Below are 24,781 nucleotides of genomic sequence, written 5' to 3' on the forward strand. Positions count from 1 at the left end.
GCAGCTTGCAGTCTGGACGTGAATTCACAGCTGTAACCATGCGAATCTTCTTGGGGAGGAGGTATGTACGAGAGGAAAACCCAGACTCGGAGGTATAAATAACGCCCCCTGGCCTTACAGGCCACCACTTCCTAGACTTGGGAGCAGACTGAACATCACTAAAAGAGCAGCTGGGCCTCCAGCGTCTCCCTGGGGGGTAAGTACCGAGCAACACCCAGGCAGCACTGACATTCACACACACACAGACACACACATGTGATCTAAGAAAACACACGAAACCAAAAGCTGATGCAAACTCATTCTGGTCTCTGGGCAATTAAAGAGATGCAGGAACAATTAAATGACACCACGAGGAAGCAATCGGTGTGGGACATTCTGCAGGACAGACACCCTGGTCTCTGCATGAGATGAGAGCAGGGGAAAGGGACGTGGGGCTCTTGTCAATCAAGAGACAGAACCACCAAAGCAATGGATGGACCTTGTTTGGATCTGGATTTGGATTCAAAAGAATCAACCATGAAAAGTCAATTTTTAAAAAAGCATTTGAAGATGACACAAAGAAATGGAAAGACATTCCATGCTCATGGATTGGGAGAACATATATTATTAAAATGTCTATACTACCCAAAGAAATCTGCACATTTAATGCAATCCCTATCAAAATGCCAACAGCACTTTTCACAGAGCTGGGACAAACAGTCCTAAAATTTGTATGGAACCACAAAAGACCCCAAATAGCCAAGTAATCCAAAAAAAAAAAAAGCAAAGCTGGAGGCATTACAATTCTGGACTTCAAGCTCTATTACAAAGCTGTAATCAACAAGACAGTATGCTACTGGCACAAAAACAGACACATAGATCAATGGAACAGAGAATGCCCAGAAATGGACTCACAACTATATGGGCAACTAATGTTTGACAAAGCAGGAAAGACTATCCAATGGGAAAAAGACAGTCTCTTTGACAAATGGTGCTGGGAGAACTGGACAGCAACATGCAAAAGAATGAAACCGAAGCACTTTCTTGCACCATACACAAAAATAAATTCAAAATGGATTAAAGACCTAAATGAGAGACAGGAAACCAGGCAGCAACCGCTTTGAAATCGGCCATAGCAACTTCTTTCTAGCTATGTCTCCCAAGGCAAGGGAAAGAAAAGCAAAACTATTGGGACTACATCAAAACAAAAAGCTTCTGCACAGCGACGGAAAGAATCAACAAAACTAAAAGGCAACCGAAAGAATGGGAGAAGATATGTGCAAATGACATATCTGATAAAGGGTTAGTATCTAAAATACATAAAGAACTTATAAAACTCAACACCCAAAAACAAAGAGTCCAGTTAAAAAAATGAGCAGAAGACATGAACATTTTTCCAAAGAAGACAACCAGATGGCCAATAGACATATGAAAAGGTGCTCAACATCATTCATCATCAGGGAAATGCAAATCAAAACTGGAATGAGATATCACCTCACACCACTCACAATGGCTAAAATCAACAACATAAGAAGTAACAAGTGTTGGTGAGGATGTGGAGAAAGGGGAACCCTCATGCACTGTTGGTGAGAATGCAAACTGGTGCAGTCACTCTGGAAAACAGTATGGAGGTTACTGTTAAAAAGTTAAAAACAGAAATACCCTATGATCTAGTCATTGTACTGCTAGGTATTTACTCAAAGGATACAAAAATACAGATTCAAAGGGGCAGCTGCACCCCGATGTTTACAGCAGCATTATCTACAATTGCCAAATTACGGAAAGAACCCAGGTGTCCATTGACTGATGAATGGATAGACAAGAAGTGGTATATACATGCAATGGAATTTTGTTCAACCATAAAAATGAATGAAATCTTGCCATTTGCAACAAGACAGAGAGAGCTAGAGAGCATAATGCTGAGTGAAGTTAAGTCAGTCAGAGAAAGACAAATACTGTATGATTTCATTCCTATGTGGAATTTAAGAAACAAAACAAACGATCATGGGCAGGGGAAGAGAAAAACCAAGAAACACTCTTAACTATAGAGAACAAACTGGGGGTTGCTGGAGGGGCGGTGGGCTGGGGGTTTGGGGTAACTGGATGATGGGCATTAAGGAGGCACGTGTCCTAAGGAGCACTGCGTGTTGTATGGAAGTGATGAATCACTAAATTCTACACCTGAAACTAATATTACATGTATGCTAACTAACGGAATTTAAATAAACACATAAAAAAAGCAATTCGGGACATATAAATATGGACTGAGTATAAGATGATTACATCTTGTAATCCAAGGATTACAATCATCATTGTAATCTAAGGATTACAATCCTTAGATTACAATTTAAGGATTACCATTAATTTTGTCGTGTATGATGTCATTTAGTTGAGCTATTTACTGAATCACTTAAGGTTGAAATGCCATAATGTCTGGGATTTCCTTAAAAATACCCTAGGCGAAACAAAACAAAACCAAACAAAACAAAAGGTGGGGACTCGATGAAACCAATATGGTAATATGTTGGTGGTGTCAAAAGTGAACGCATGAATACCTTTGTGTATGTGTCACACTTTTCATAACAAAAAGTTTCTAGAAAGTGACTGTTAATCATAACATTGCCAGCATTGAGCATTATGACCATCTTAAATCATATGTTTGGTAGATGAAAAATGTGATTTCACTGATGCTCTTTGCCTTGTATTTTTTTATATGAATGAGAATGAACATTCTTGCATTAAAACAACTTCCCCTAGGTTACAGAGCAAGTTAAGTGGAAGATTTAAGATGCACATTTATTATTTTCTTAATTCTGATGCTGTTTTGGCTACAACAGTCTGCATACTGTGTCTCCTAAAATGGAAGCTTTAGGTTATGATAATAATAGTAATACGCATAATAAATGACACCCATTTATATAGCCACCCACAAGATAAACTCCATTATATCGATTTTACTCACTGTTAGATCCTTTGCACCTAGAAGAGTGCCTGACATAGAGCAGGGGCTCCATTAATATTTGTTCAGCGAAAGTACCTGCCATGTCCTGGGCACTTGGGGTGACTTTATATGTACACAGTTAACCTTCACAATAACCTTGTGGCGGGTATGATTATCCTCTTGTTCATATGAGAAAAGGAGACACAGAGGGATGGAACCATGGATCGTGGTCTGATCTACCTGGGTAGAAACTCCCAGATAAAGGCAGTGTTGTTCTTTCGACTTCTCCTTACTGGTCACAGTTAGTACTCAAGCTTTCAAGTCAAGAGCTTAGTCACAGAACCAGAAGCACAACTATGCTCTTGGCCCAAAGCTTCCAAGAGACTCAGCCATGCCACACTCATGAGAGGCTCTCCTTCTGCACACCAGCTGTTTAGACACCGAATGTAAGTACTGGGCTTCTTAGGAAGATAATGCACACTCAGGATGGGTGAGAATCTAAGCCTGGGCACAAATTAAGTTGCACTTCCCACTGGTTAGAAGGCCTCTCCAGCATCAACAGTGGTAAGGCCTGCTGATGGCACGCACCCCCGATATGAAGGGATGGGAATGGTACTTTGCTTCTGTGTTCTTCCTTTTAGAAGTACAGAATGCTGGTCTCATCATCAGGAAAACATCCCCAAATCCCAACCTAGTGATGTCCTCCTACAAAGCACCTGACTGGCACTCCTCAAAACTGTTAAGGCCATCAAAAACGGAATGTCTGAGAAAGCGGCCTGCCAAGAGGAGCCTAAGGAGACAGATGGTTATGTGGTGTGGTGTCCCGGCTGGGATCCTGGGACAGAGAAAAGACAGTCGTAAAGAACTGAGCGAATCTGAATAAAGCACGGACTTTAGTTAATAACAAACATGTCGGTATTGGTTCATTCATTGTGACAAACGTACCATATGGATGGAAGATGTTCACAAGAGGGGAAACTGTGTGTCGGGCTTTTGGAAATTCTCTATCTTCACAATAACTCTGCAAACCTAAAGCTGTTCTAAAACAAATCCAAAGAGAAGAAGAGGCCTGTCCATTAGTGGGTTGGTGTGGACCAGGCAGGGGAGGGACAAGCTGGGGCACGCAGTGTGGGACCGGGGCTGGGAGGCCCTGTGCGCTCCGCGGGACCGGAGAATGGAGCTGGGCGTGTGAGCTCACACAGGGAGGCGCACACAACAGGCTCAGAGCGAGTTTCAAGCCACTGCCACTGTTCCTGACGCTGGAGCCCAGGACGATGGGGCCGGCTTACTGTCCCAGGTGCGGCTCACTTCATCTCTCAGTGTTTGAGGGCCTGGCGTCTGTGGGGTGGAGGGACAGCAAGGGGCCGTGTCCTCCGCAGCTGTAAACAGTAGTCGCCGACTGCCCTCATGGTAGGAGGCTAGCATCCACTCTGGAAGGCGCAAGGACGGAGGGGCCTTGAGCTCTCAGCCTGCATCTGCACTGGCCCTGCCCGAGGCCCCACAGAGACCCTTCCAGTTCTGAATAGTTTTCCCTAGTGAGAGCTCCAAAACGACATCAGCCATCCAAAACCTGAGTCCACCCACAGAACCACATGCCCACTAAGTAATGCGAGAAGGTTAAAAAAAAAAAAAAATATATATATATATATAAAATATATATATTAATTATGTATTAATTACATATACAATTACATATAAACTTTATATACATATGTAAATTATATATGTATATAAAAGACATCACAAAAAATACATATTCACTAACAAAAACTTGGAAAATAGAGTGTGAGAAAAAAATGAAACAAAACAGGCATAGGTGCATTCTACTGCTTTTTAAAAACCATTTTCATGACTTTTCAAGTGCTTTGTGTAATTATTTTCAAGTTTTTCGGAGACCACTCCTACCTACATTTCAGCATCCAGCTCAGTGAGTCACCGAAATTAATCTGGTGGGATGATCATCGTTTGCGTCTTGACATCCAAGTGCCCTGAAGTTCCCATTGTAACGTGAACCAAGAAACGAAATTTCAAGGCCCCAACAACAAAGCATTTCCACCTCCGTAGGTTCGGCTGCTGGGGCTGAGAGCTAATCCCCGCTCCCAAGCCCCTAGTCCACGCCAGGTGGAGTGGGGACTCGGAGGCAAGCTCAGCCGGCGCTACAGAACAGTGTCTCTCAGCTCATTCAGAGCTCGTCTGGACATTCAAAGAGGAGCACAGATAATAACTAGCTCTTCAAAGGGTAAAGAAGACTCTGGTTACAAACTGTTACAAGACCGAGAGGACTTGACTTTACAGTAGTGCTACAGCGTCCTGCTTGGCTGGTAGACAGCACATTGGTAGGATGGGCCGTGCTCGCAACATGAGATGACAAGGTCCTCGGGATGGACCAGACACCATCGAGGCATCACAACTATCTAGGATGAATGAACTGAAGCACAAGTTTGGAAGAATGCTGTGACCTGACCCTGGGAGAGAAGCCTGAGATCACGGGAAGAACGGCCACAACCCGCAGAACTTCCCCGGCCTGGGAGGGAGGAAGCGGCAGGGGACTATTCCCTACCAAAGACAAAGCCCCAAGGAGCAGAAGGTTAAAGTATGGTTTGGTGTCCCCCACTTGGGAAGGGCTTTCTCTGTTGCTGACGTCATCGGAGCAACAAGAAAGTATGCAGAGCCAGAGGGAAAAGGCACAAAGCGTGGCCTTCAAAGTCTAGAACGAAAGCGCTGAGCATTTGGGGAATTAATGAACCTCCCTCCCCCCACTAGGGAACGTGGCCAAGTAAAGCCAGCAACGGGCTTTGGGACCTCACACTTTTCATGTCCAAGGGACTGGGGCCTCTGTACTATAAGACCCCAGAGGTGCCCGAGGCTTGGGTCCACAAGGGGACACGCACTCCCGGTCAAGCTGTGGGCGCTGAACTGGAGAAGCCATCTGCTTCAGAGAGGTGGAGAGAAGACAGGGGGTTTGGGAAGAGGCATTGGAAAAATCCAGAAGTGTAGGGGAACAGGGCTGTGGGCAGGAGCCATATCATGATGGTGGCGGGTGCACCCCACACAATGGGTCAGACTTTGGAGAGCTCGAACCTTGGCTGGCCGGTGGCCGGGCAGAAGCAGGCAGCGCTCTCTGCGTCGAAGCTGCCCCAGCCTCAGGGCAGACACATCACAGGGGCCACGCTGCATCGCCACTGAGCAGGCTAACCCGGGCAGGAATTTACACCAGCGTGTGCGACGTGTTTGGAAAGGGCCCACCACAGGCGAGCACCAGCGAGGGCTCTGGGGGTGACCTCAGGCTCTGGGCCCACCCCTGTGTCTTGCCAGGGGGCCAGGAGCCGAGAGGGCGAGAACCCCCAGCCCTCCAGCTCAGCCCCTCTCTGGGCCCACGGCACAGCAAGATAACAAAGATGGGCAAGTACCTGTGACACACTCTGTCTTCCTGCACGGATTTTAAAATGGGAGCAAATGCCATTAATGTGAGGTTCAGTATGCAAAAGCCCCAAGAAAAATGAGCTGAGACAGAAAATACTTCCTAACAACTCGGAGGCTGTTAGATACCTGTGTGAGCTATGTTTCAAAGACAGCATTAAAACGACTTGAAGCCTAAAGACCAAAGTCTCTGCAATTCGGGCAAAAGCAAAACAGCTCAAAGCCCATTAGCTTTGAAGCATGTAATCGCAAGCGGGGATGAAGACGTTGAACATATTGTGCAGAGCCAGTCAGGAGCAGCTTTCACTCGGGAGCAAATGAGCTCATGGAAAGTGGGGTACAAGACAGCTCCCGGGCCCTGGCTGAGAAGGCTCTGGACCACAGAAGAAAGAGCTGAGCCACATGGCTTAGATCATCCCTGTGAAGGACGACGGACCCTTCCTGCCTCCCCAAAGATGCTGGGATGGGGCTGGGGAGAGGCCCTGGGCCCCATAGAGTGCTCCCCAAAAGCTAGTCGTAGACCAGCCGCTGATAGAAGATGCCCTGCTCAAGAAAGCTGTGGCCAGGACAATGTTCAGGCCCAAGGAAAGACACAGGCCTATGGGAAATTGCCACTTGGACCCCAAAACGTCACCTCGGACTCAGCATGCTCCAGCCAGGTTAGCCGATGATCCGCCCAGAACAAAGCCCCTCAGTGGGCTTGCAGTTCCCAGGCCCAGCCCCTGGGCACCCAGTTGTCTTTGGCGCCCTTCCTTCCAGGGAATTCAATCACCAATTCAGAATAAGCAACCTTCCTGCTCGCTCCTGCTGTCTCTGAACCTCACACCAGGACAAAGCTGCTTGCACACCCTGCTGGGTCCGTCTGCCGCGTTTAAGCTGCTTTCTTGTGGCACTGCTCAGTGACCTTGAATGGCTCTCTGTGGATAAGGACTGTGGTCTGGCCTCACTCAGTCGCTCAGTGCATGTGTGCGTGTGCATGTGTACACATGCAGAGAGAAAGAGAGAGAGAGGTCTGCTGCTTTTAAAGATTTAAACACCTGAAGTGAAAATATACATAAAATTGCATATAAAATTAAAATAAAAAATAAACAAATCCAAAATCATTAAGGAGGAGAATACAGTGCTGAGCACCTGGGAGGACTTAGGTAGTCCAGCTAAGCACTCAGTTTAGCTCTGGGTTTCCAGGAGACCAAAGGGAAAAGTGACGTGCTGGATGGCAGAGTTTGAAAAGGAAGCGGCTAAGTTGCTCGGGAGAAACAGGCACTGTCTGGGTGGCAGAGACGCCCACCGCGTGGTTGCCTCCAACCGAGACACAGTGAGACATGCAGAAGACTGAGACACGTTCTCCCAACCTCATGCGTCTTCTAGCACATCTTCAGAAAAGAGCAAGTATGGTATTAACTTACGGAAGACAGTGTTCCTTTCCAAGTTAAGGAAAAATACATTAATTTGGAGTTTGAGGCTCGGGAACCTGGCATCATGATGGTGACCACGTCCCTCAGTGTGTCACCTCTGAACCGCGGAGGGCAGGACCTCAGGAATCCACCTCAGGGCTGTGGAGCCGAGGACATGCATAGGAGGAAGTTGTAGAGTATTGCTAAATGGAATATTGTTATTTTAGGAATAATTGGCTTAGAAGAAATTTTCATAAAGGTATTTTAAAAATCGGGGCACCCCAGGTGGCTCAGTTGTTAAGCATCTGCCTTCAGCTCAGGTCATGATCCCAGGGTCCTGGGACTGAGTCCTACATCGGGCTCCCTGCTCAGCGGGGAGCCTGCTTCTCCCTCTGCCACTCCTCCCTGCTTGTGTTCTCTCTCCCTCTCTCTGTCAAATAAATAAAATCTTAAAAAAAAAAAGATACTTTAAAAATCCTAAGAACCATGAATGGGAAGAATGTACTAGATCATGAAGAACTTGTTTCAAATCAAGATCCTGTTCATTTATATGAACTTCAGGAACAGGCTGAGTGGGGAGAGAGGCCTGCCGAGTGCTGGTTCTTGCAGGTAGAGGACAGACTGAGAAGGGCCACAGGGGAACCTCCCGGAGGGTGGAAACATTCTGTACCTCATTTGAGGTAGGAGCTATGTGGTGTATGTGTATTTGTAAAAACTCACTTAAGATCTCTGTGTTTCATGATATGCAAATTATATATCAGTAAGCAACCAAAGATCAGTATCATACATAACAGTAAACCCCTGGTAGGTGTTCCACTGCGATCAGGGGATGAACAAAAGACTCGCTACTATGCTGATTATTCTTTTAAATTATTCTGGCCAACCCTGTAACATTAAAAAAAAAAAAAAAGGAAACAATAAGTTTTTATTATTTGGAGAAGATATGATTGTCTACCCCCAAAACTTAAGAGGATCAACTGGAAAGTCATTAGAATAAAAAGAGAATATGGAAAGTGGCTGCACAGGAGACAAACACCCAAACATCAGGACTGTCATGAGATTCCAACAATGAGCTAGCTGCAAGATGGAACAGAGAGAAAATCTGAATCTTAGCACAACGTTCACACAGAAATGTAGAGCCTGTGAGTGTAAGCCTGCAAACTTCCCTACATGATATAAAAAAGGAGCTAACGAAATGGAGAGGCAGGTTATTTTCTAGGTGGAAGGACAGAATCTCCAAGAAGTCAGTTCGCATAAAACTCATCATAGGTTAAACATCACTAAAACGTCAATGGGACTATTTCTGAAAGCCAACAAAATAATTCCGATTTTTTTCCAGAAGAATAAACAGGTGACAAGAACGAGCAAAATTCTTAAAAGATGAAGGAACTTGCTTTAGCAGCTATTAAAACACATTTCAGAGCTAAAACAATTAAAATAGAGACCAGGCAGAAAAACAGATGATGAATCAATGGGTCCAAATAAACCCCAAACAGACTTTTACAGAAACGGGTCCTCTTCATGTACAAAAAAGGAAAAAAAAAATCCATAAATAAATGGAATATTCAGTGAATTGTGTTGGGAAAATGAGGGTCATCTAAAAAAATAAAAATCATATATCAGAATTTCCATCTAAATTCCAGATGAATTTAAAAGTTAAATGTATGAAAAAGTAAAGCTTTAAAAACAAGAGGAAAACTTACAAGAACTTGTATTTTATGCTTGTGTTGAGCTATCCAACCAAACATACAAGTAATGAGAGAAATCACAGAGGAAAAGTTAAGAGATTTAACTACGTAAAAATCAAATACTTCTGTATATCAAAAAGTAATACACAAAAATTAAGAGTAAAAAGCAAACTGAAAGAATACGTGTCACACATGACAGAAAAAACCCTAAGGCTTTGATACAAAAAGAGAGGAAAGGAAACTGACAGATCATAGAGAGGAAGCACAGAAAGCCAAGGAACTTGGGAAAATGTGTTCAGCAGGACCAGTAATCAAAGAAATGCAAAGTCAAAATCTTCCGAATGGAGACATAGGAGAGTATCTTTGCAAACTTGGGAGGAGGAAAAATATTCTTACCAGTTTCTTTCTAGATATTTTCATGTGTTGGTGTCCTGCCTTCATTGTGCCCTCAGGGCCTACTTTGCCTGCTGGGTAATTCAGTGCTGCTGGAGCAGTAGACCTGGGTCAGTGCCCTGCCCCCCCAGAAAAGATGACCTGGGACAGCACACCCCCCCAGAGCAGGAGACCTAGAGACAGCACCCCACCAGAGAAGGCGACCTGGGACACCAGCCCCCACCCCCCGCCCAGAGCAGGAGACATGGGACAGTGCCCCCTAGACAAGATCTGGGACACCACCCCCCCTCCCCCAGAGCAAGATCTGGGAACAGTGTCCCCTGGAAGGGGAGACAGGGGACACTGCTGGGAGGAGATGCTACAAGGAGTTGACTAGAGACAGAGGGGCAGGGACGGGGAGAGAACTATGTGCGCATGGATCCACGAGCCATGCCTTGTTGCTGAAGTGTAACAGGCAAAGTAGTGAATGGCTGGAGATAAATCTGGAGAGGCAGGTGGTAGGTGGATGATGAATAGCGCTATGTACCACACTAATCAGCCTAGAATCTCTTCTTTTAAGCAATGAAATATCCATGGTGGAATCGGGGCTGGCCGTGTGGCTAGAAGACAGGCTAGGGGCCAGGCTCCAGGCCGTGTGGAGCCCTACACACTCTGGGGGAGCTGAAGGAGATCATAGAGGAACTCGGGGCTCGCACCCAGCCCCGCCGCGGGCCCTTCTCTGAGGGGCCTCTGAAGGGTTTCTAGCGGAGGGGGGAGGCTTCACTCGGGCACATGTGCACTTTGAGGGCTCCTGCTGATGGCTCGGGGAGGGCAGAGTTTGGGAGGCTAACTGGAAGGACTTGTGTGATGGGGTGGCAGCCAGCTGGGGAAAAGGGCTTGCAGGAATGGAGAAGGGCAACGGGTTGGAGAAACATTTATGAGGTAAACCTTACTATTTGTGGGGGATAGAGTCAAAACAATGTCTGGGTTTTTAACTTGAGAAGGAGCAACTTCGGGGGAAACATGATGAGTTCTGGCAGTCTGAGTTTGCTGAGCCCACGGGATAGCTGGGTGAGGGTGTCTGAGGGACATCTGGTTACGTGAGTCTGGGGTCCAGGCCGAGGTCTAGGTCACAGACATGTTTTAGGGAACGGCAGCACACGGGTGACAGGTGCGCCATGGTGGCACGGGCTCACTAGCTGGCGGGCACAGAGGAGGTGAAGACCGTGGGCCGAGCAAGCAAAGTGAGGAATCCCGGCATTTTAGGGGAGGAAATGAAGTCTCCAGACGAGTCACAGGGAATGGCTCGAGGGATGGAAGACGAAGCGGTGGGATCCGAGGGAAGCAGGAGTCAAGCCCAAGCCCGGGGGACACGGCGCTCTGGGCGGCGGGAGACCGAGAGCGCGGGCGGAGAGGAGGAGGAGGAGGAGGTGGTTCTCTGGTGAGGCGGAAAGAGCCAGGAGGGAAGGAGAGCGGGAAGGCAGAGGGCGGCCGTGTATAAGTCCTGGCAGACGTGGGACGGAGGGGCTGGCTTTCAACTCACAACGGACTGTGGTGAGTCCTTTCCGTCTCTGGGCTTCGAGTAAGCTCTAGATTTTTATTAGTGAGCATGCCTAACTTTAATAATAAAAATTACAAAGGTATCATATTTTAATTCAATTCAAGTATTTTAAAGTGTGATGGCAAAACCACACCCACATCTATTAAAAAAATGAAGAGAAACGAAGCCCGGAGTTTTGCGTCAGGGTGCTTATTACCTGTGACTGCTTCCCGGGGGACACGCGCTACGGTGTAAAAAAAAAAATTCATAGGAAAAGAGACAATCTTTACAGCTGGTGAAAGATCTCAACTATTCTATTTTAGCAGTGGAATTAATGCCTTAGTGCAGCTCAGAGAGCGCAGGCAGAGGGCTCAGTTTGAGCATCAGATTAAGGATTGCCTCTCCCAACGATCAGGGTTATCGCCAAAGCTCGTTCAATGAGGGCATGTGTTTCTAATACTATATGAGGCCAACTCACTCATCCGAAAGGACACATTTTTTAAAAGGTAAAACCATGGCTCTCATCCAAATACAAAATGAACACGCGCTAAAGATTTTAGGTAGCTCATTAATTCGTGAAGGAACCAGTAAGATGCTCCAACGGTATCAAAAGGGAATTTGTAGCGCACACTCTAAATGAATTTACAGATAGACACAAACCTGGTTAGTAACTACAGGGTGATAACTGGTTACTGCAAGAACCACTCATAACCCAGACACGATTTATTTGCATTTCTATGGAGGAGAATTATTTGCATTACTCTTCAGTTCTGTACGATCCATGGAGTTGTGGAACAGCTTGAAAGCAATGACAAGTGTGGGTCTCTACAGAGGCAGATAGACCCGAAGGCTGCCGGATGAGACGCTGGGTAACGTGGGTTTGATCTGTCTCTGAATCCACTTCAAAGCCTCCCTCGGTTTCTTCTCCTGCCTTGTTATCATAATCATCTCAAAGAAAGATTATTCTTGATCCAATTCAATGAGCACTTAAGAGACTGGGCCAAATGCTCTAGCTGTTCACCAGAATTCTCGATCAGTTTGCCGCGTCCTTGCTATCAGGCCACAACAATGCCCGTGCTCTCTTAACCCAGGACCCCCAGGCTCCCCTTGCCCATGGACCCTGTGTGCTCTCAGCCCCCCAGGCAGTTACCTCGGACCAGGCCTTTGGACGCTGCTGCCCTCTTTGAGCCCCTGCTCAGTGAAGAGAAGTCTCACGCTCCACAGAGACGCAGTCCTCAGGGTGCCTGCGAGGCCCAGCGTGCTCTCCGGAGAGGGTTTCGCCTCCAGGCAAGTGCATGGACAAAGGCTTAGTGGAAGCTGCAGAGTTCTGTTTCATAAAAGCTCTGGAGAGGTCCTCTGGTAACGGCTGGTTTGTGATGAGGGCAGGTGCTGCACAGGGCCTGCCCCCGCCGTGGAGCCACGCCAGTTTGGCCCCTGCAGGAGTCACGGTTTCCAGGAGAACGGCGTCCCGATCAGCCTGCCAAGAGCAGCTGGTTGCAGAGTGTGTCCCAAGGAGCCGGACGGATGGACTGCTGGATGGAGTTAGTTAGACTCGTCCACTTGCACAGTGTGCAGGAGAGGCCAAATACAATTTCCATTTTAGTGTACTGCTGCTGAGCTGCTCCTTCCGACCATAATTAGCCAGCATATTCAGCTGCTTCTTAAGGGCCCTGCTTCCTAATAAAAATAAAAACTAGATCCTTGGCCCAGGGGACAGAGCTGGGCTTCCTGTTTGCTGTGGCAGGAAGGCGGACAACTGGCAGTACTGTGAACTGTTTCGGCAAAGCCCACAGACGTATCTTGCTCAGTAGAAATTGGAATCAGCCCAGAGATAACCATCTTATCTGCTCTAGGTTCTTCGTGTAATAATACTTCGAGCAATAAGAGTAATAGTGTAGAATACTCTAGATTCTTCGATATCACAGTCTCTGAAGAAGAAACAAATGGGAGTCGGAGCCAGCTCCAGAAAGGTCCAGTTGGGAGAATCAGATGCTAACGAGGGACTAACGATGCTCTTAGACCCTTTCGCCATGACATGAAGCGACTGAACGCCCGAAGAGAGGACCCGTGTGTGCAGGCTCTCTACTGGCTGTCACAGGTACAAAGAGAATTGGGCCCGGGCCGCCCTTAAGGGGTTCATGGTCTCGCTGGAAGACACACTTGTAGACCAGTCACTATTATACACGGCACCAAATACTCAAGGGGAAATACATATAATGGTATCAGGACCCCGAGGAGGGAAGGAGGAAGGCTGCCTGGGCATGATGGCGGTGTGGGTCAAGGACAGGTATGGAGGAAAGTCATATTTGAGCTGGGACACCAAGAGTGAGGGAGAATTTCCCCATGCGTCTGCATTTCCCCACTGCACCTGGCAATGTCTCGGCCTAGCCCCCTGTTGTCTCCATAGAAGCCGGCTGCTGTCGCCGTGACTCAAGGCTCACGCTTTGGGGCCGTTGCTGATGCTGCTCCATCCTCTGCCTGGCCCACGTCTTGGGGTCTGTCCCCTTTGAAGGCCTCTGCCTCATGTCCTGGCCAGTCCCCCTCGTACCAGGCTCCCATAGTACCAGCACAAACCTCGGCGGGAGCTCGTTACGAGGCAGGATGGGGCGATGAGCGTGACCTTCTCCTTGCAGTTAATGAGTGGAGACTGATCACCCCAGCTCTGCATCCCAGCACCCGGCAGAGTGCCTGGGCTGAAGCAGATGCCCAGTCAGGATTTAGTGTTGGGTGAGTGGACGCATGGGTGGAACGGATGATTGCACAGGAAGCCTGTTTCCTACTCGGGCAAGATGTCTGATTGGAAGAACCAATCACCCACGCAATCTGTTGAGAAAACAGTGGGAATGGCGTTTTGAAACAATGTCTTATTTTGGTAACCTGAGGATGGTGGAGCACTTGTCTTTTGGGAGAGGGTCTAGGGCCATAGCCCGAGTCCATCACAAAGGGACTCTACCAGAGAGATTTGGTTCAGTTCACTTGCCAAGTGCCCACCAGGTGCCAGGGGCCGAGGATACAGAGATGAACGAACCTGGTCCTGGTCTCAAGGATGCGGACGCCCAGCGGGGACCGTGTCTGACTGAATCCCGAGGGCAAGAGCTCTGCTCCTGTGACGCTGTTTCCATACAGACTGACATCAAGCCCTATGGTTCTTACAGGCTGCATGACCACGACGTCCTCAGGAAACCTTTATCTTCTCAGAAAGGTTATTTTAATAAATAATGCCGATGCCTTCTCCCTTTGACCAGAGCTGTTGAGCTGAAGCTACGAGGGACGGTGGCACGCAGACCAGTTTCCATTCACTCCCCACCCCCCAGTTTGAGGAAAGAGACCGGATGGGCCGTCAGAGGAGTCCACGGGAAAGGGGAACCAGGGTCCGGACCTCAGGCACCTCGTTCTCAGACCGAGCTCAAAACCAAAGCCGTCATAGCCAAGGATGTAAATTTAGAAACCCTGGGGAGGGGACTAACATCTTGCTCCTGGGACCTCCCTCAGCGGACTGGGTTGGGAACCGCCCCACTCGAGTGAAGGCAGGTTCACAGAGTGGGTCCCTTTCAGCTCCACAGATGGGAACCAAAGTGAACCATCGTGGGTTGGCATTCACCTCAGGGCTGCTGCCAAGTGCCGTGAGGAGACTCTGCCCCGCCGAACGTCTCTGTGGATGCCTGACGCTCATTAAGAGCACAGGCTGTGGAGGCGGAGGGCCCCGGGGGGAACCCACCGGCCCCTCCTACCGGCTGTGTGACCTCGGCCGGCGGCTTGCTCCGCGCGTCGGCTGCCTCTGCTGGAAAATGAGCGTCACACAGGGCCTGCTGTGGTGCGAGCATGTGATGATCAGAGGAAGGATCGCTCGTACGAGATGAGGGGGAAGTATGAAAGATAATTAGGAGAGACTGGGAGAGTGAAGTCACTAATTACAGGAGTGGACGGTCGGCAGGAGCGTGAGCAGAGCTGTGGGACACCTGCGCCTGCAGAAGCGAGCAGGGCCCACGAGCCACGTGCACTTGTGCCTGTGTGACTCGGGTTTCAGTGCCGGGACCCTGAGAGAGCTCCATTCCTAGCTGTCCTGAACAGGGACCCGTTTATAATGACAATGGCACGAGGAGACAAGCTGTGGACCCCATGACGTGGCCTGTCACAAGAGCCCAGCTCCCTGTGGTCTGGCTCTCTCCCCCATGGGGGAGGCCCGGGGAGAGTGCAGGATCACAGGGGAGATAACATAATCAGGGAGGGTGGCAGGGCAGGTGACACCACTCAGGCCCCAAGGACGGTGGGTTTCATTCTAAGGCCTGTGGGGTGTATCCAGGGAGGACACGTCCTTCATATTTTAAGATCAGTGTTTTTGCTTCTGTCAGAATGCTTTGGAAGAGAAGAAGAGTAGAAGCAGGGGGACCAGTTAGAGGCTGTCCTGGTGAGAGCTGGAGAGGGGAGCAGGGTCCAGCATGTCCTAGGACACACCCCAGCAGGGTGGCGGAGCTGCGGATGTGGGCGCGGGGCCAGGCGAGGAAGGGAGGAGTGCCTGTTCTTGGCCTTCCAGTTGGAGCAACATAGGGTGCCATGGGGCTGGAACTGAGATTTGAATGCCCCCACTAACGTGGTGAGGATCATCAGGGTTAAAAGAACCCGAAATCACAGTTTGAAGAATTCACACGGAAGCGTGTGTGAGACCACAAGACAGAGATGGGGAGGGACGATGCTCCGTGGCTGACTCCGGAGGTCCAGGGAAGGATGCTGGAGACTAAGAACTCTTTTCAGGGAAAAGATGGCCCTTGAAATCACAGGGATGCGCATGACTTCCTAAGAAGAGACTGCAGGGGGCAGAGAGGAGAGACGCTGGGGAGCCTGTCCCGCGGCCCACAGAGAGAAGGGCCGGAGGACCAGTGGGGCTGGAGCAAAGCCAGAAGATGCTGACGGAGGCCACGAGGTGGAGGAAGGGCCGGCCCCGGGAACACTTAGCCCGTGTCTGCGCCAGAGGAAGTGTGTGAAGACGCTAACTAGTATTGTCCTTGGCTCCCAAGCAGCCCCAGGTGCAGCACTGTTCCCCAAGCCCGAGTTGGCCCTGGGGACGGTGCTGAACGGGAGTGTGCACAGCCTCCCTGTGGGGCCTCGGCCTCCAGATCTGGGCTCTCACGGGAAGACCCCAGGCTTCCTTCTTGTCCCTCACAGGCTCCCATGTCACCTTCTATCTTTCCTGAAGCTAGAGCTGGGGTTTTCATTGGAACTCCGTAAAGCATCAGTAGCATCTTCCTGGTTGTTTGGGGTCTGAGCCAGAAGTAAGGGTTGAGGGCGTTACGTGTGCAGAGAGCAATCTGATTATCGTCCAAGGTGACGACCTGACTTCACTACTTACTGTTCTCAGACAGCTCCACGATGTAATAGAGCACCGGGCTGTTTCCATCAAAGGGTCGAACCCAAGACAGCATCACGGCGTGGCTGTGGGAAGAGTTCAGGCTGGCCAGCAGGTTCTGAGGTGAGTGAGGCAGTTCACTTGGGCACAAAGGAACAAAAAGAGAAGAGAGCGCACATCAGACTTGACAGTTGGCCTGGTCCTTACACTGCACAGGCCTGGTGGGCAATGTTTGGAAAATGGAGAATATAAAATATGCCCCAAACACGAATACTGACTGCCCCCCCAAACCCTTCCCCCTTCACAATGTTGTTTTTTCTACCACAGAAATTTGATCTGATCCTTCTGGTGGAGATTACTCAGCTGATGACTCCGTACCTTCAGTCGGGTGGGGAGGGTCAATTTCTACACAGTATGTTATTTAATTGAGAAAACTCGGTCAGCAATTAGTTCTTACAACCCGAAGCTGTTAATGGAAATGCAGGAAGCTGTGTAAACAGGAAAAGGCCTGGGAAATAAGACTGAATACGAAAGTTTGGGATGCTAGCATGTGGGGTCACCAGCCGAAGTGCCGGCGTGTATTCCTGGAGAGCGAGGCTGGCCCCTTACCGACAGCATGGGGCTGTGCTGTCATTCCGTCTTCTGCTGGGGAACAAACAGGGTTTGGGGGAAGGACTCAGGGGAACATGGAGAAAACTAACTAAAACGCCCTGGAAAGAGTGAATAACACATCAGCAGGGCCATAGAATGGAAACACAATGAAAGCAAACAAATACTGAAAAGTGTTTACTGGGATTTACTGGTGACAAAGCTTCAAAATTCAGCTGCATGGTTTCTACCAGCAAGGGTCTGCCACCGTATAATCCTAAGGGGCCCCAGGTTGGGGCTTGACTTTCCATCTCACGGATCCAGGAGCGGCACCTTGTTCTGTGGCAACCGTTGGGAACAGCTTCTAGAAAGGTCTGCAGTAGGTGCTGGGGGAGGGGTGCCATGTGGACCTGAGTCACCCACTTGATAGTTTTTGGTCTCTCATAGACATCAATTACTGCTGGCCCACATAGGTCAGCACAAAGAGCCATAATTATGCTTGATATTTTTAATTTTAAAAGTGTACTCATTACACTGTGAAATTTATTAAGCCGTTAAGTGCTTGCAGCTACCTAAGAAACATGGCTCTCTCTAACCCAGGCATACCATTAATATACAAACTAGTATTTCCAGTGTAGACTGAAACTTGAAATTAGTACAATAAAGAATCCACTTGAGCCTGAAATGTTGGCTTGTTTTCTCTTTAATTGTGAGTTAGGTTTTAAGTAAGAAAGGGAGCTGTTTGTTATTTCTCTTTGAGTTCTCCAGTAGCTGATTCTCCCTTAAATTCCCAGTGAAGACCAATCTGAAGGGAATGCCAGGCTAAAATACCTATTCTTCTCCCATGCCCCATTTCCTATTGATATCGGTTTGTTCTGAAACCTAAACCAAAGTTGTTGAAGGAGTCCCACCTGAACACAAACTGAGATAAACTTGGGTAAATATGTCCAAATAAGACTGTGTTATCATAAAGAGCTGGTCTGGTCTTTGTCCCAGGTTCCTGAGGTAGAACTCTAAGCCCTTGGAAGTTCGTGGGGGGCCTGCTGGCCCACACCTGAGTTTATGCCAACAACGGCACTCATGGCGGTCCCTGCAGACTTCTAGGAGGGGACCCGCCATGTTGGAAAGACCAACCATGTGGTTAGAGGGCTGGGTCTTTGAGCCAGTGAAATCAGCCAGGCCTTCTGATCTCCTGGAAGAGGAGGGGTGGGAGCTGGGGACCAAGCTCAGTCATGTGGCCAATGATGACACCCCAGTAAAAACTCTAGACACAAAGCTCAGCTGAGCTTCCTGGTCAGTCATCACACAGCTGTGTGCTGGGAGAACGGTATCTCCCAAAGATGTGGAAGCTTTATGTTGGGGACCCTCCCAGACCTTGCCCTGGCCTCTCATATGTCTGGACCTGATTGTATCCTTTAGAATAAGACTGAAATCCTAAGTATGGCACTTAACTGAGTTCTGTGAGTTGTTCTAGGCAATCATCCACCCTGTTGGGGTCGTGGGAAGCTCCAAATGCTAGTGAGCTGGTCCGAGTCACGGGTGGCCTGGGGGCCGTGGAGCTGCAGCTTGTGTCTGAAGTGAGGAACGGTGCCCTTCGCTTGTGGGGTGCGTGCTGACTCCAGGGGGTCAGAATTGCACTGTAAAGACTCCCTAAAGTACGAGGTTTTCTGACATGACGAACACTAACTGGGAAGGCTGACAAGGCTGGTTTGTGTTCCAGGCCGTTGTTCATGCGGGACACTGTCACACACGGCCCTGAGGGCCACCCCCCCTTACTTCCAAGTTGGGAGGAGAGATGTGCATGCAGCCCCAAGACCTGGAAGCAGATGTAGCAACCGCAAGAGCCTGGAAGGACGGGGGTGATGGAAATGAGGTGCTGGGAGGTCGTAAGAAGATCTTACAGTGGGCAGGAGGCAAGTCCAATGACACATTTCAGAGGAGCGATCTCTGGGGGTTGACCCTGGTCATGAATCATTCTTCCCACCAAAACCAGGGTGTTGGTTTGCTCATCCTTCTTTCAGTCAGTGGTTATACTCCCATGTCCACCCTCACACACATCTAAGTAGTCGCTACGTCTGACCTACTGTACCTGAGAAATTCCCGTAACACCAACCCCTCATCGCCACAGACCAGCCTCAGCCCAGCTGACACCAGTTCTCCCAAGATCCATGACACGCAATCCTCCCGAAGGTCCTGCTTGCTGCCACAGTAGAGGGTCACGCCATGAGCTAGCGCCTGCATCTGCTGCGATGCCCTCCCGCGCTCTTGGCCCCCACCCCACACCGGGTGCCCTCCTGAGAGCATCAAACTTTCAGTATCTCCCTGAGTAGAGCCGTTCTGTGACCTGTGTGCAGGCACACATGATGTCCCATTGACTGGAGGGTCAGGCCAATCAGAAAATCAGCCTCTGAGGCTTGGCCTCCTTCTCACCTTTGACTAATTCTTGAGCAGAACCGATCACTTCTACTTCTTGATTCCCATTGCAGTTTACAGATTTTTCAGTTCACCAAACATCTTGAAGCCCTACAGGAGCCAGAACCCCACTGCATTCTGTTTGATTATGGATCTGCCTCCCTTCTCTAGGGAAGGAAATTTTTCTTCTCCCTTCTTTGCCTCTTTCCCCGGACCTTGAGGGGAAGGCTGATACTGTCCTGCTCTCCCAGAGCTGACAAGCTAAGGAGCGGCACGAGGTCTGCATATAGACTGGGACAAGGTGAGGCACTTCGGATCAGGAGCCACAGGATGGTTCTGAAAAGAATGGTGGGTGGGAATGCAGGGCAGGGCTGCATCAAGGGTCACCTTGTGGAGGAGGTGGAGCCACATGGCTGGAGGGGTGTGGGTGAGTGGAGAGGGAGAGGAGGCTCCCTCAGGCAGGAGGGATAAGGAAGGGGAATGGGCTGCTGATGGCAAGGGTTAAGACTGGGGGCGGTTTGGGGGCAGTGGTGGGAATGCAGGCTTTGCACTGGGTCACACAGGAAGGCAAGTAAGAGACAAGTGTGTTCAAAATTTCCAGGCTAGCTGTGACATTGACTTTCCAGGGCTAAAACTGGGACCCCAAGGGCAGCTCACTGGAAAGTGTCCCAGGGACTGGACAAAAGATCACATGACATCTCTATAATGGTCAGGAGAGAGGACAGACGCTGAGACCAAAGCGGGTTAGAGGTTAAGGAGCCAGGCATTCGGGCTCTGAGAGGAGATGATGGGGGGTACACAGCTTGCCGGGGACAAGCCTTGCAGAGCGGCCATTCTGTACCTTGAGTCTGGATGAACTGGACCCAAGGCTGTAGAGGAACAGGCTCCTATTGGACAGTAGGAGTGTTCAACCTGTGGCCCCAGAGAAGCCACTGTGTCTCTGCACACCTTGTCTTGCGGCCTTGCGTGGGCCACACTGGATCCACTTCTAAATCTTGAAAGTACAACTTTCCCACAGCTGGGAAAATATGGGGTTCTTCCACCCAATTTCAGATCATGTTTCTCTCAGCCTAAAATGAGAGCTAAGAGATGACCAATCTACAGGTGACCAGACAGCTTTTTTTCTGGGGAGTGGAGAGTTCTGTAGATTGTGGGCCAGTCACAGCCACTTCTGGAGCGAGAGGAAACTACTTGAGCACTTGCCCTTTGTCCCTGCCTGCCCCTCAGAGCTTGCTGATTCTCACTCAGCATGTGATTCTAGTAAGAGTGGTTTCTGACTTCCCTCCTCTTCGCTGATCAAAAGCCACTAATGAGGAGGCCCTAGCGTCCACAAGAAGGGGGCGCCCTGAATGGCAAAACAGCAGCCAGGGGCCTGAGATGGGAGGGGAAATTGAAAAGACTCTGGAACTGTGAAGACAAAGCAGCCTTGAGACTTGAGACACTTAATGTAGGAACAGGGAGCTACAAGCCCAGTGGTGCCCAAGGACATGACATGATGCCTCCAGAAATCATGAGCCGCCATCCACTGCTGCACCCCCAGAGTCCTCTTCATGGGCTCACGGTCATGCCCAAGATGGCGGCCCAATGAGCAATGTGACGTTTTACACATACCGCAGGACTCAAGAGTCGCAAGGAAATTTAGATTTTTCCTAGTTCCAGCCTCTGTCCTGTAGGAAAATCCCCTTTATCTCTTGTGTTCAATCCTACCTGTTTCTGAATGCAAAGAACTTTTTAATATGCCTTGGAAGTGTAAACTGTTTCTTTAAATGATAAGTTTTGGTTATCAGGAAAATTAAGCTTTGCGCAATACTTGACTGACCCATCAATAACCGATAAATGAGGCTTTAATATATTCTGAATCCATTTCAGAGAATCTTATCTGATAGGAATAGACTGTGTCTTGGCGTTTCTCTGCCAACTTTGAAAGGAGATAAATGATCAGCAGAGTGACTCACAGACAGTGATATGCAGACAGGGTGACAAATGAAAGGGATCTGGGAGCAATGGGGGTGAAGCCGGTGCTGAGTCACTTTGTAATTTAAAGAGAGCTGGGGAGGGGGGAAGTCACCATCAAGCGAATTACCCCACAAAACTATCGGAGATCAACAACAAGAAACCAAGACTGTATGGGAAGGAGATTAAGCCAAGTGTATTTGGGAAAAACAGCTTTGAAAAAGATTTGAAGCAATTGGCAAAATTGTGGCCATGGGGGCACTTGCTGCACGGAAGAGGGTCAGCTGGGTATTTTTCTAGGTGGAAGTGTTGACCCTTTAATGCACAAATGATGACCCAGTCAAACCCATCTTCTCCAACTTCACTCTGAGGAGGAAGATGATGGGGGCCTGACAACTCTCGAGAAGCAGTATTAAATCGCTCACTCCTTATTATGGCTTTGTCAGGTGTAGCTTTATTGAGAGAAACCTCTCCCACTGCCTCAGGGACCGAATCTTCAAGTCAGCTCCATCAATTAGGTTTTCTCTGTACTCCAGGCTCCTAAGAATTAGTCTCTGATCTCAGAAGGAAAGATGCAAAGCTAATTGGGTCTTTAAATGATTAATAATTACTCAATTCATAAAGCTCTAAGAGCCTGGTCCCCCCGGTGTGTTCAATATAGCAAGACACTTTGGGGTATGGGGTCATCCTAAACTAGCTCCTTCCCGTGAGGCACCAGCAAAAGGCATCAGTGAAAGACACAGCCAACCAACCGGTGACCAGCATTTCCTGATGACCTGCATGTGGTTAATTTATACGGCACAACGTGGGACCGTGGGGATTTGTGGGAACCTTTCCTCTCGGGGAGGTGATGAAGGCAGACCTCTTATAATTAGTCCTCCTCTGTGATACCAATTATGCAAGCCCAGTTCAACCTCATAAGGGGGGGGGGTGCGAGGCTCACTCTGACATTTATGGGACATTTATGCACCTGGCACCATTCCAGTCACGGAGGGCTCAGCAGCAGACAGACATATGTAGTGGGTCCGAGGGTCACAGAATGTGGTCAAAGATAAAGCAGGATACAAGAGAAACTTCCTGGCCCCGGGTGTGGGCAGGCTGCTCCTGATGAAGGAGTCATGGCCCTTCTTGCGAGGTGGTGAGGGAGGAAGAGGAGCTGTGATTTACTGAGTACCCACCCAAAGCTGGGTTCCAGGCCAGGCTTCTACAAACGCTGGTTCGGTCAAACCTCAAAACAGCCCTATAGGGTCATGATGACGTGTCCAGCTCACGGTCAGGAAAACCGAGGTTGAGACACGGTGGCTACTTGCCCAAAGTCAGGAAGAGCTGGAACGGGGTGTCCAGTCCAGCCTGGCTGGTGGGCGGCACCTCCCAAGGACCTGCTGGCCCCCTTGGCCCTGCCAGGACCGTGCTTTCTCCAGTGCCGTCCTGGGGGTGAGGGGACATGCATTCAGCCAGGCTGGCACACAGGAGGGTGCTGAAACTCACCACAAACACACCGAGAGCAAGGCAACGAACCGTCTGCGTCTGCAAAGCCCACTTCTGATGCCCCTAATTTCTATATTTAACAAAGTAGCTTTTAACTCAAGTGGGGAGGCAGGGGAAGCAGGCTTTCAGCCTCTTTTGAAGGACACTATTTAGCTGTAAGTACCTCTCAGTCACTTCTGCAATATGAGGTTTTTTCCTTTTTTTTTTTTTTTTTGTCATCTGAGTAAATCACGGAAATGTTACCAAGCTTGATTTGAAAGTTCTCTGAGAAGCACGAGAGCCCTGCAATCGTGACTTATGACTATTATCATTACTGTTGTCATTACTGATGTCGTAGAGTTAAGACCTATTTGGATCTAAAGATAGACCACACTATAACCTAACAGCTTCCTCAATTCATTCAGATTTGCAAGAGTGGAGTGTTTATTACACTCACAATTCACAAGGAACCACTTTCTTCCAAATCAGTTCTGCAACCCGTTGTACCTAAATTGGTTTGAATCACAAATCTGCAAATATTTCTATATTTAGAGATGAGGTGTTTTACCATTACAGAAAGCCTATTATTTTATAGATACAGCAACATTTGCTGAAAAATGTATTTTACTCAGAGGAAATCAAATAAGCAAATAGAAGGGAAGATATGTAAATCAGTAGAACATAAAAATTGTGCAGAATAAAAAGCATGCACTGTATGGGAAGCATGCAATTTGGCTTCTGCTGACAGAGTCTTTATGAAATGCTAACACTTATTTATTTGATACCAATGATGGATGATCTAAGAGTTCTCAAAGGTAGTTTTAAAAATGTGAATAGCACAGTGGATTACGTGAATTTGCTGGTCATGTACTCCAATATTATCAAAATTAAAAAAGGAAATCCCCAACATGACAGAAGGAGGAAAGACAGGAGGAAGAAAGATACAGGGCCAGATCCGACTGGGGGTTTGGGTGCCGGGGGCCCGGTATCTCCCCAGTGGGATCTGAGCCTGTGTGCTTAGGAGGAACAGCCTGGGGTGTGTGAGCCTCAAGGGAAGAGCCAATCAGAAGGAGGACCAGCCAATGGCCAGTAACCTACACACATTTATCCATTCATGGGCGCATCCACCCAACCAACATATATTTATCGAGCCCCTCTGGGGTCCCAGAGCACCACCAGGCACTCAAAACGCAAAGCCGTGCCATCAGGTGCATCTGCTTCAGTGGGGAAGGAATGGTGAAAATAGGCGTTTCCACCCGGGACAACCAGGGCTCTGACAGAGGGTCCACGCAAAGGCGGGGAGGCTGTGAGACACCTGGTGTCCTGACCCAGGGGCGACCCTGTGGCCGAGCTCTGGAGGAGGCACGAGCCCTTCAAGGGGGATGGCAGAAGAGAGGCCCGGCCGCGGAGGTAGCAGCAGGCTGAGGCCCTGGGCAGGAGGCTAGGTGAGCGCGGAGGGGAGGGCGGAGAGAGCCCGGGGTCAGCAGGTGCAGTGGCCAGAGGCTGGGCACGGAGACCCGGCACGTCCACACACACTCAGGAAGCCTGCAGGCCGTCTGTAGAGCCCACCGTGATAGGGTGCCAATGGGGGAATGAGGGAAACGGAGAGGAGGAGAGGAAAACCAAGTATCAAACCTTCTAAACCAAGAGCGAAAAGTTGTAATTTCGAGGATCTAACAAAAC

At 49.0% G+C, this 24,781-nt stretch overlaps 1 protein-coding gene across 5 annotated transcripts in view; it reads right to left on the reverse strand.

The window, feature by feature from the left end:
- The window catches only part of SDK1 (sidekick cell adhesion molecule 1), an 887,311-nt gene that overhangs the window by 195,532 nt on the left and 666,998 nt on the right, over positions 1-24,781 (reverse strand). For all 5 annotated transcript variants that reach the window (XM_027612939.2, XM_027612937.2, XM_027612941.2 and 2 more), the window contains one exon: positions 16,682-16,818. In XM_027612939.2, the coding sequence (XP_027468740.2) occupies positions 16,682-16,818 (137 nt within the window). The remainder of the gene's footprint in view (positions 1-16,681; positions 16,819-24,781) is intronic.

The sequence above is a fragment of the Zalophus californianus genome, chromosome 10, assembly GCF_009762305.2.
Source record: "Zalophus californianus isolate mZalCal1 chromosome 10, mZalCal1.pri.v2, whole genome shotgun sequence".
In the NCBI taxonomy this organism is placed as follows: Eukaryota; Metazoa; Chordata; class Mammalia; order Carnivora; family Otariidae; genus Zalophus; species Zalophus californianus.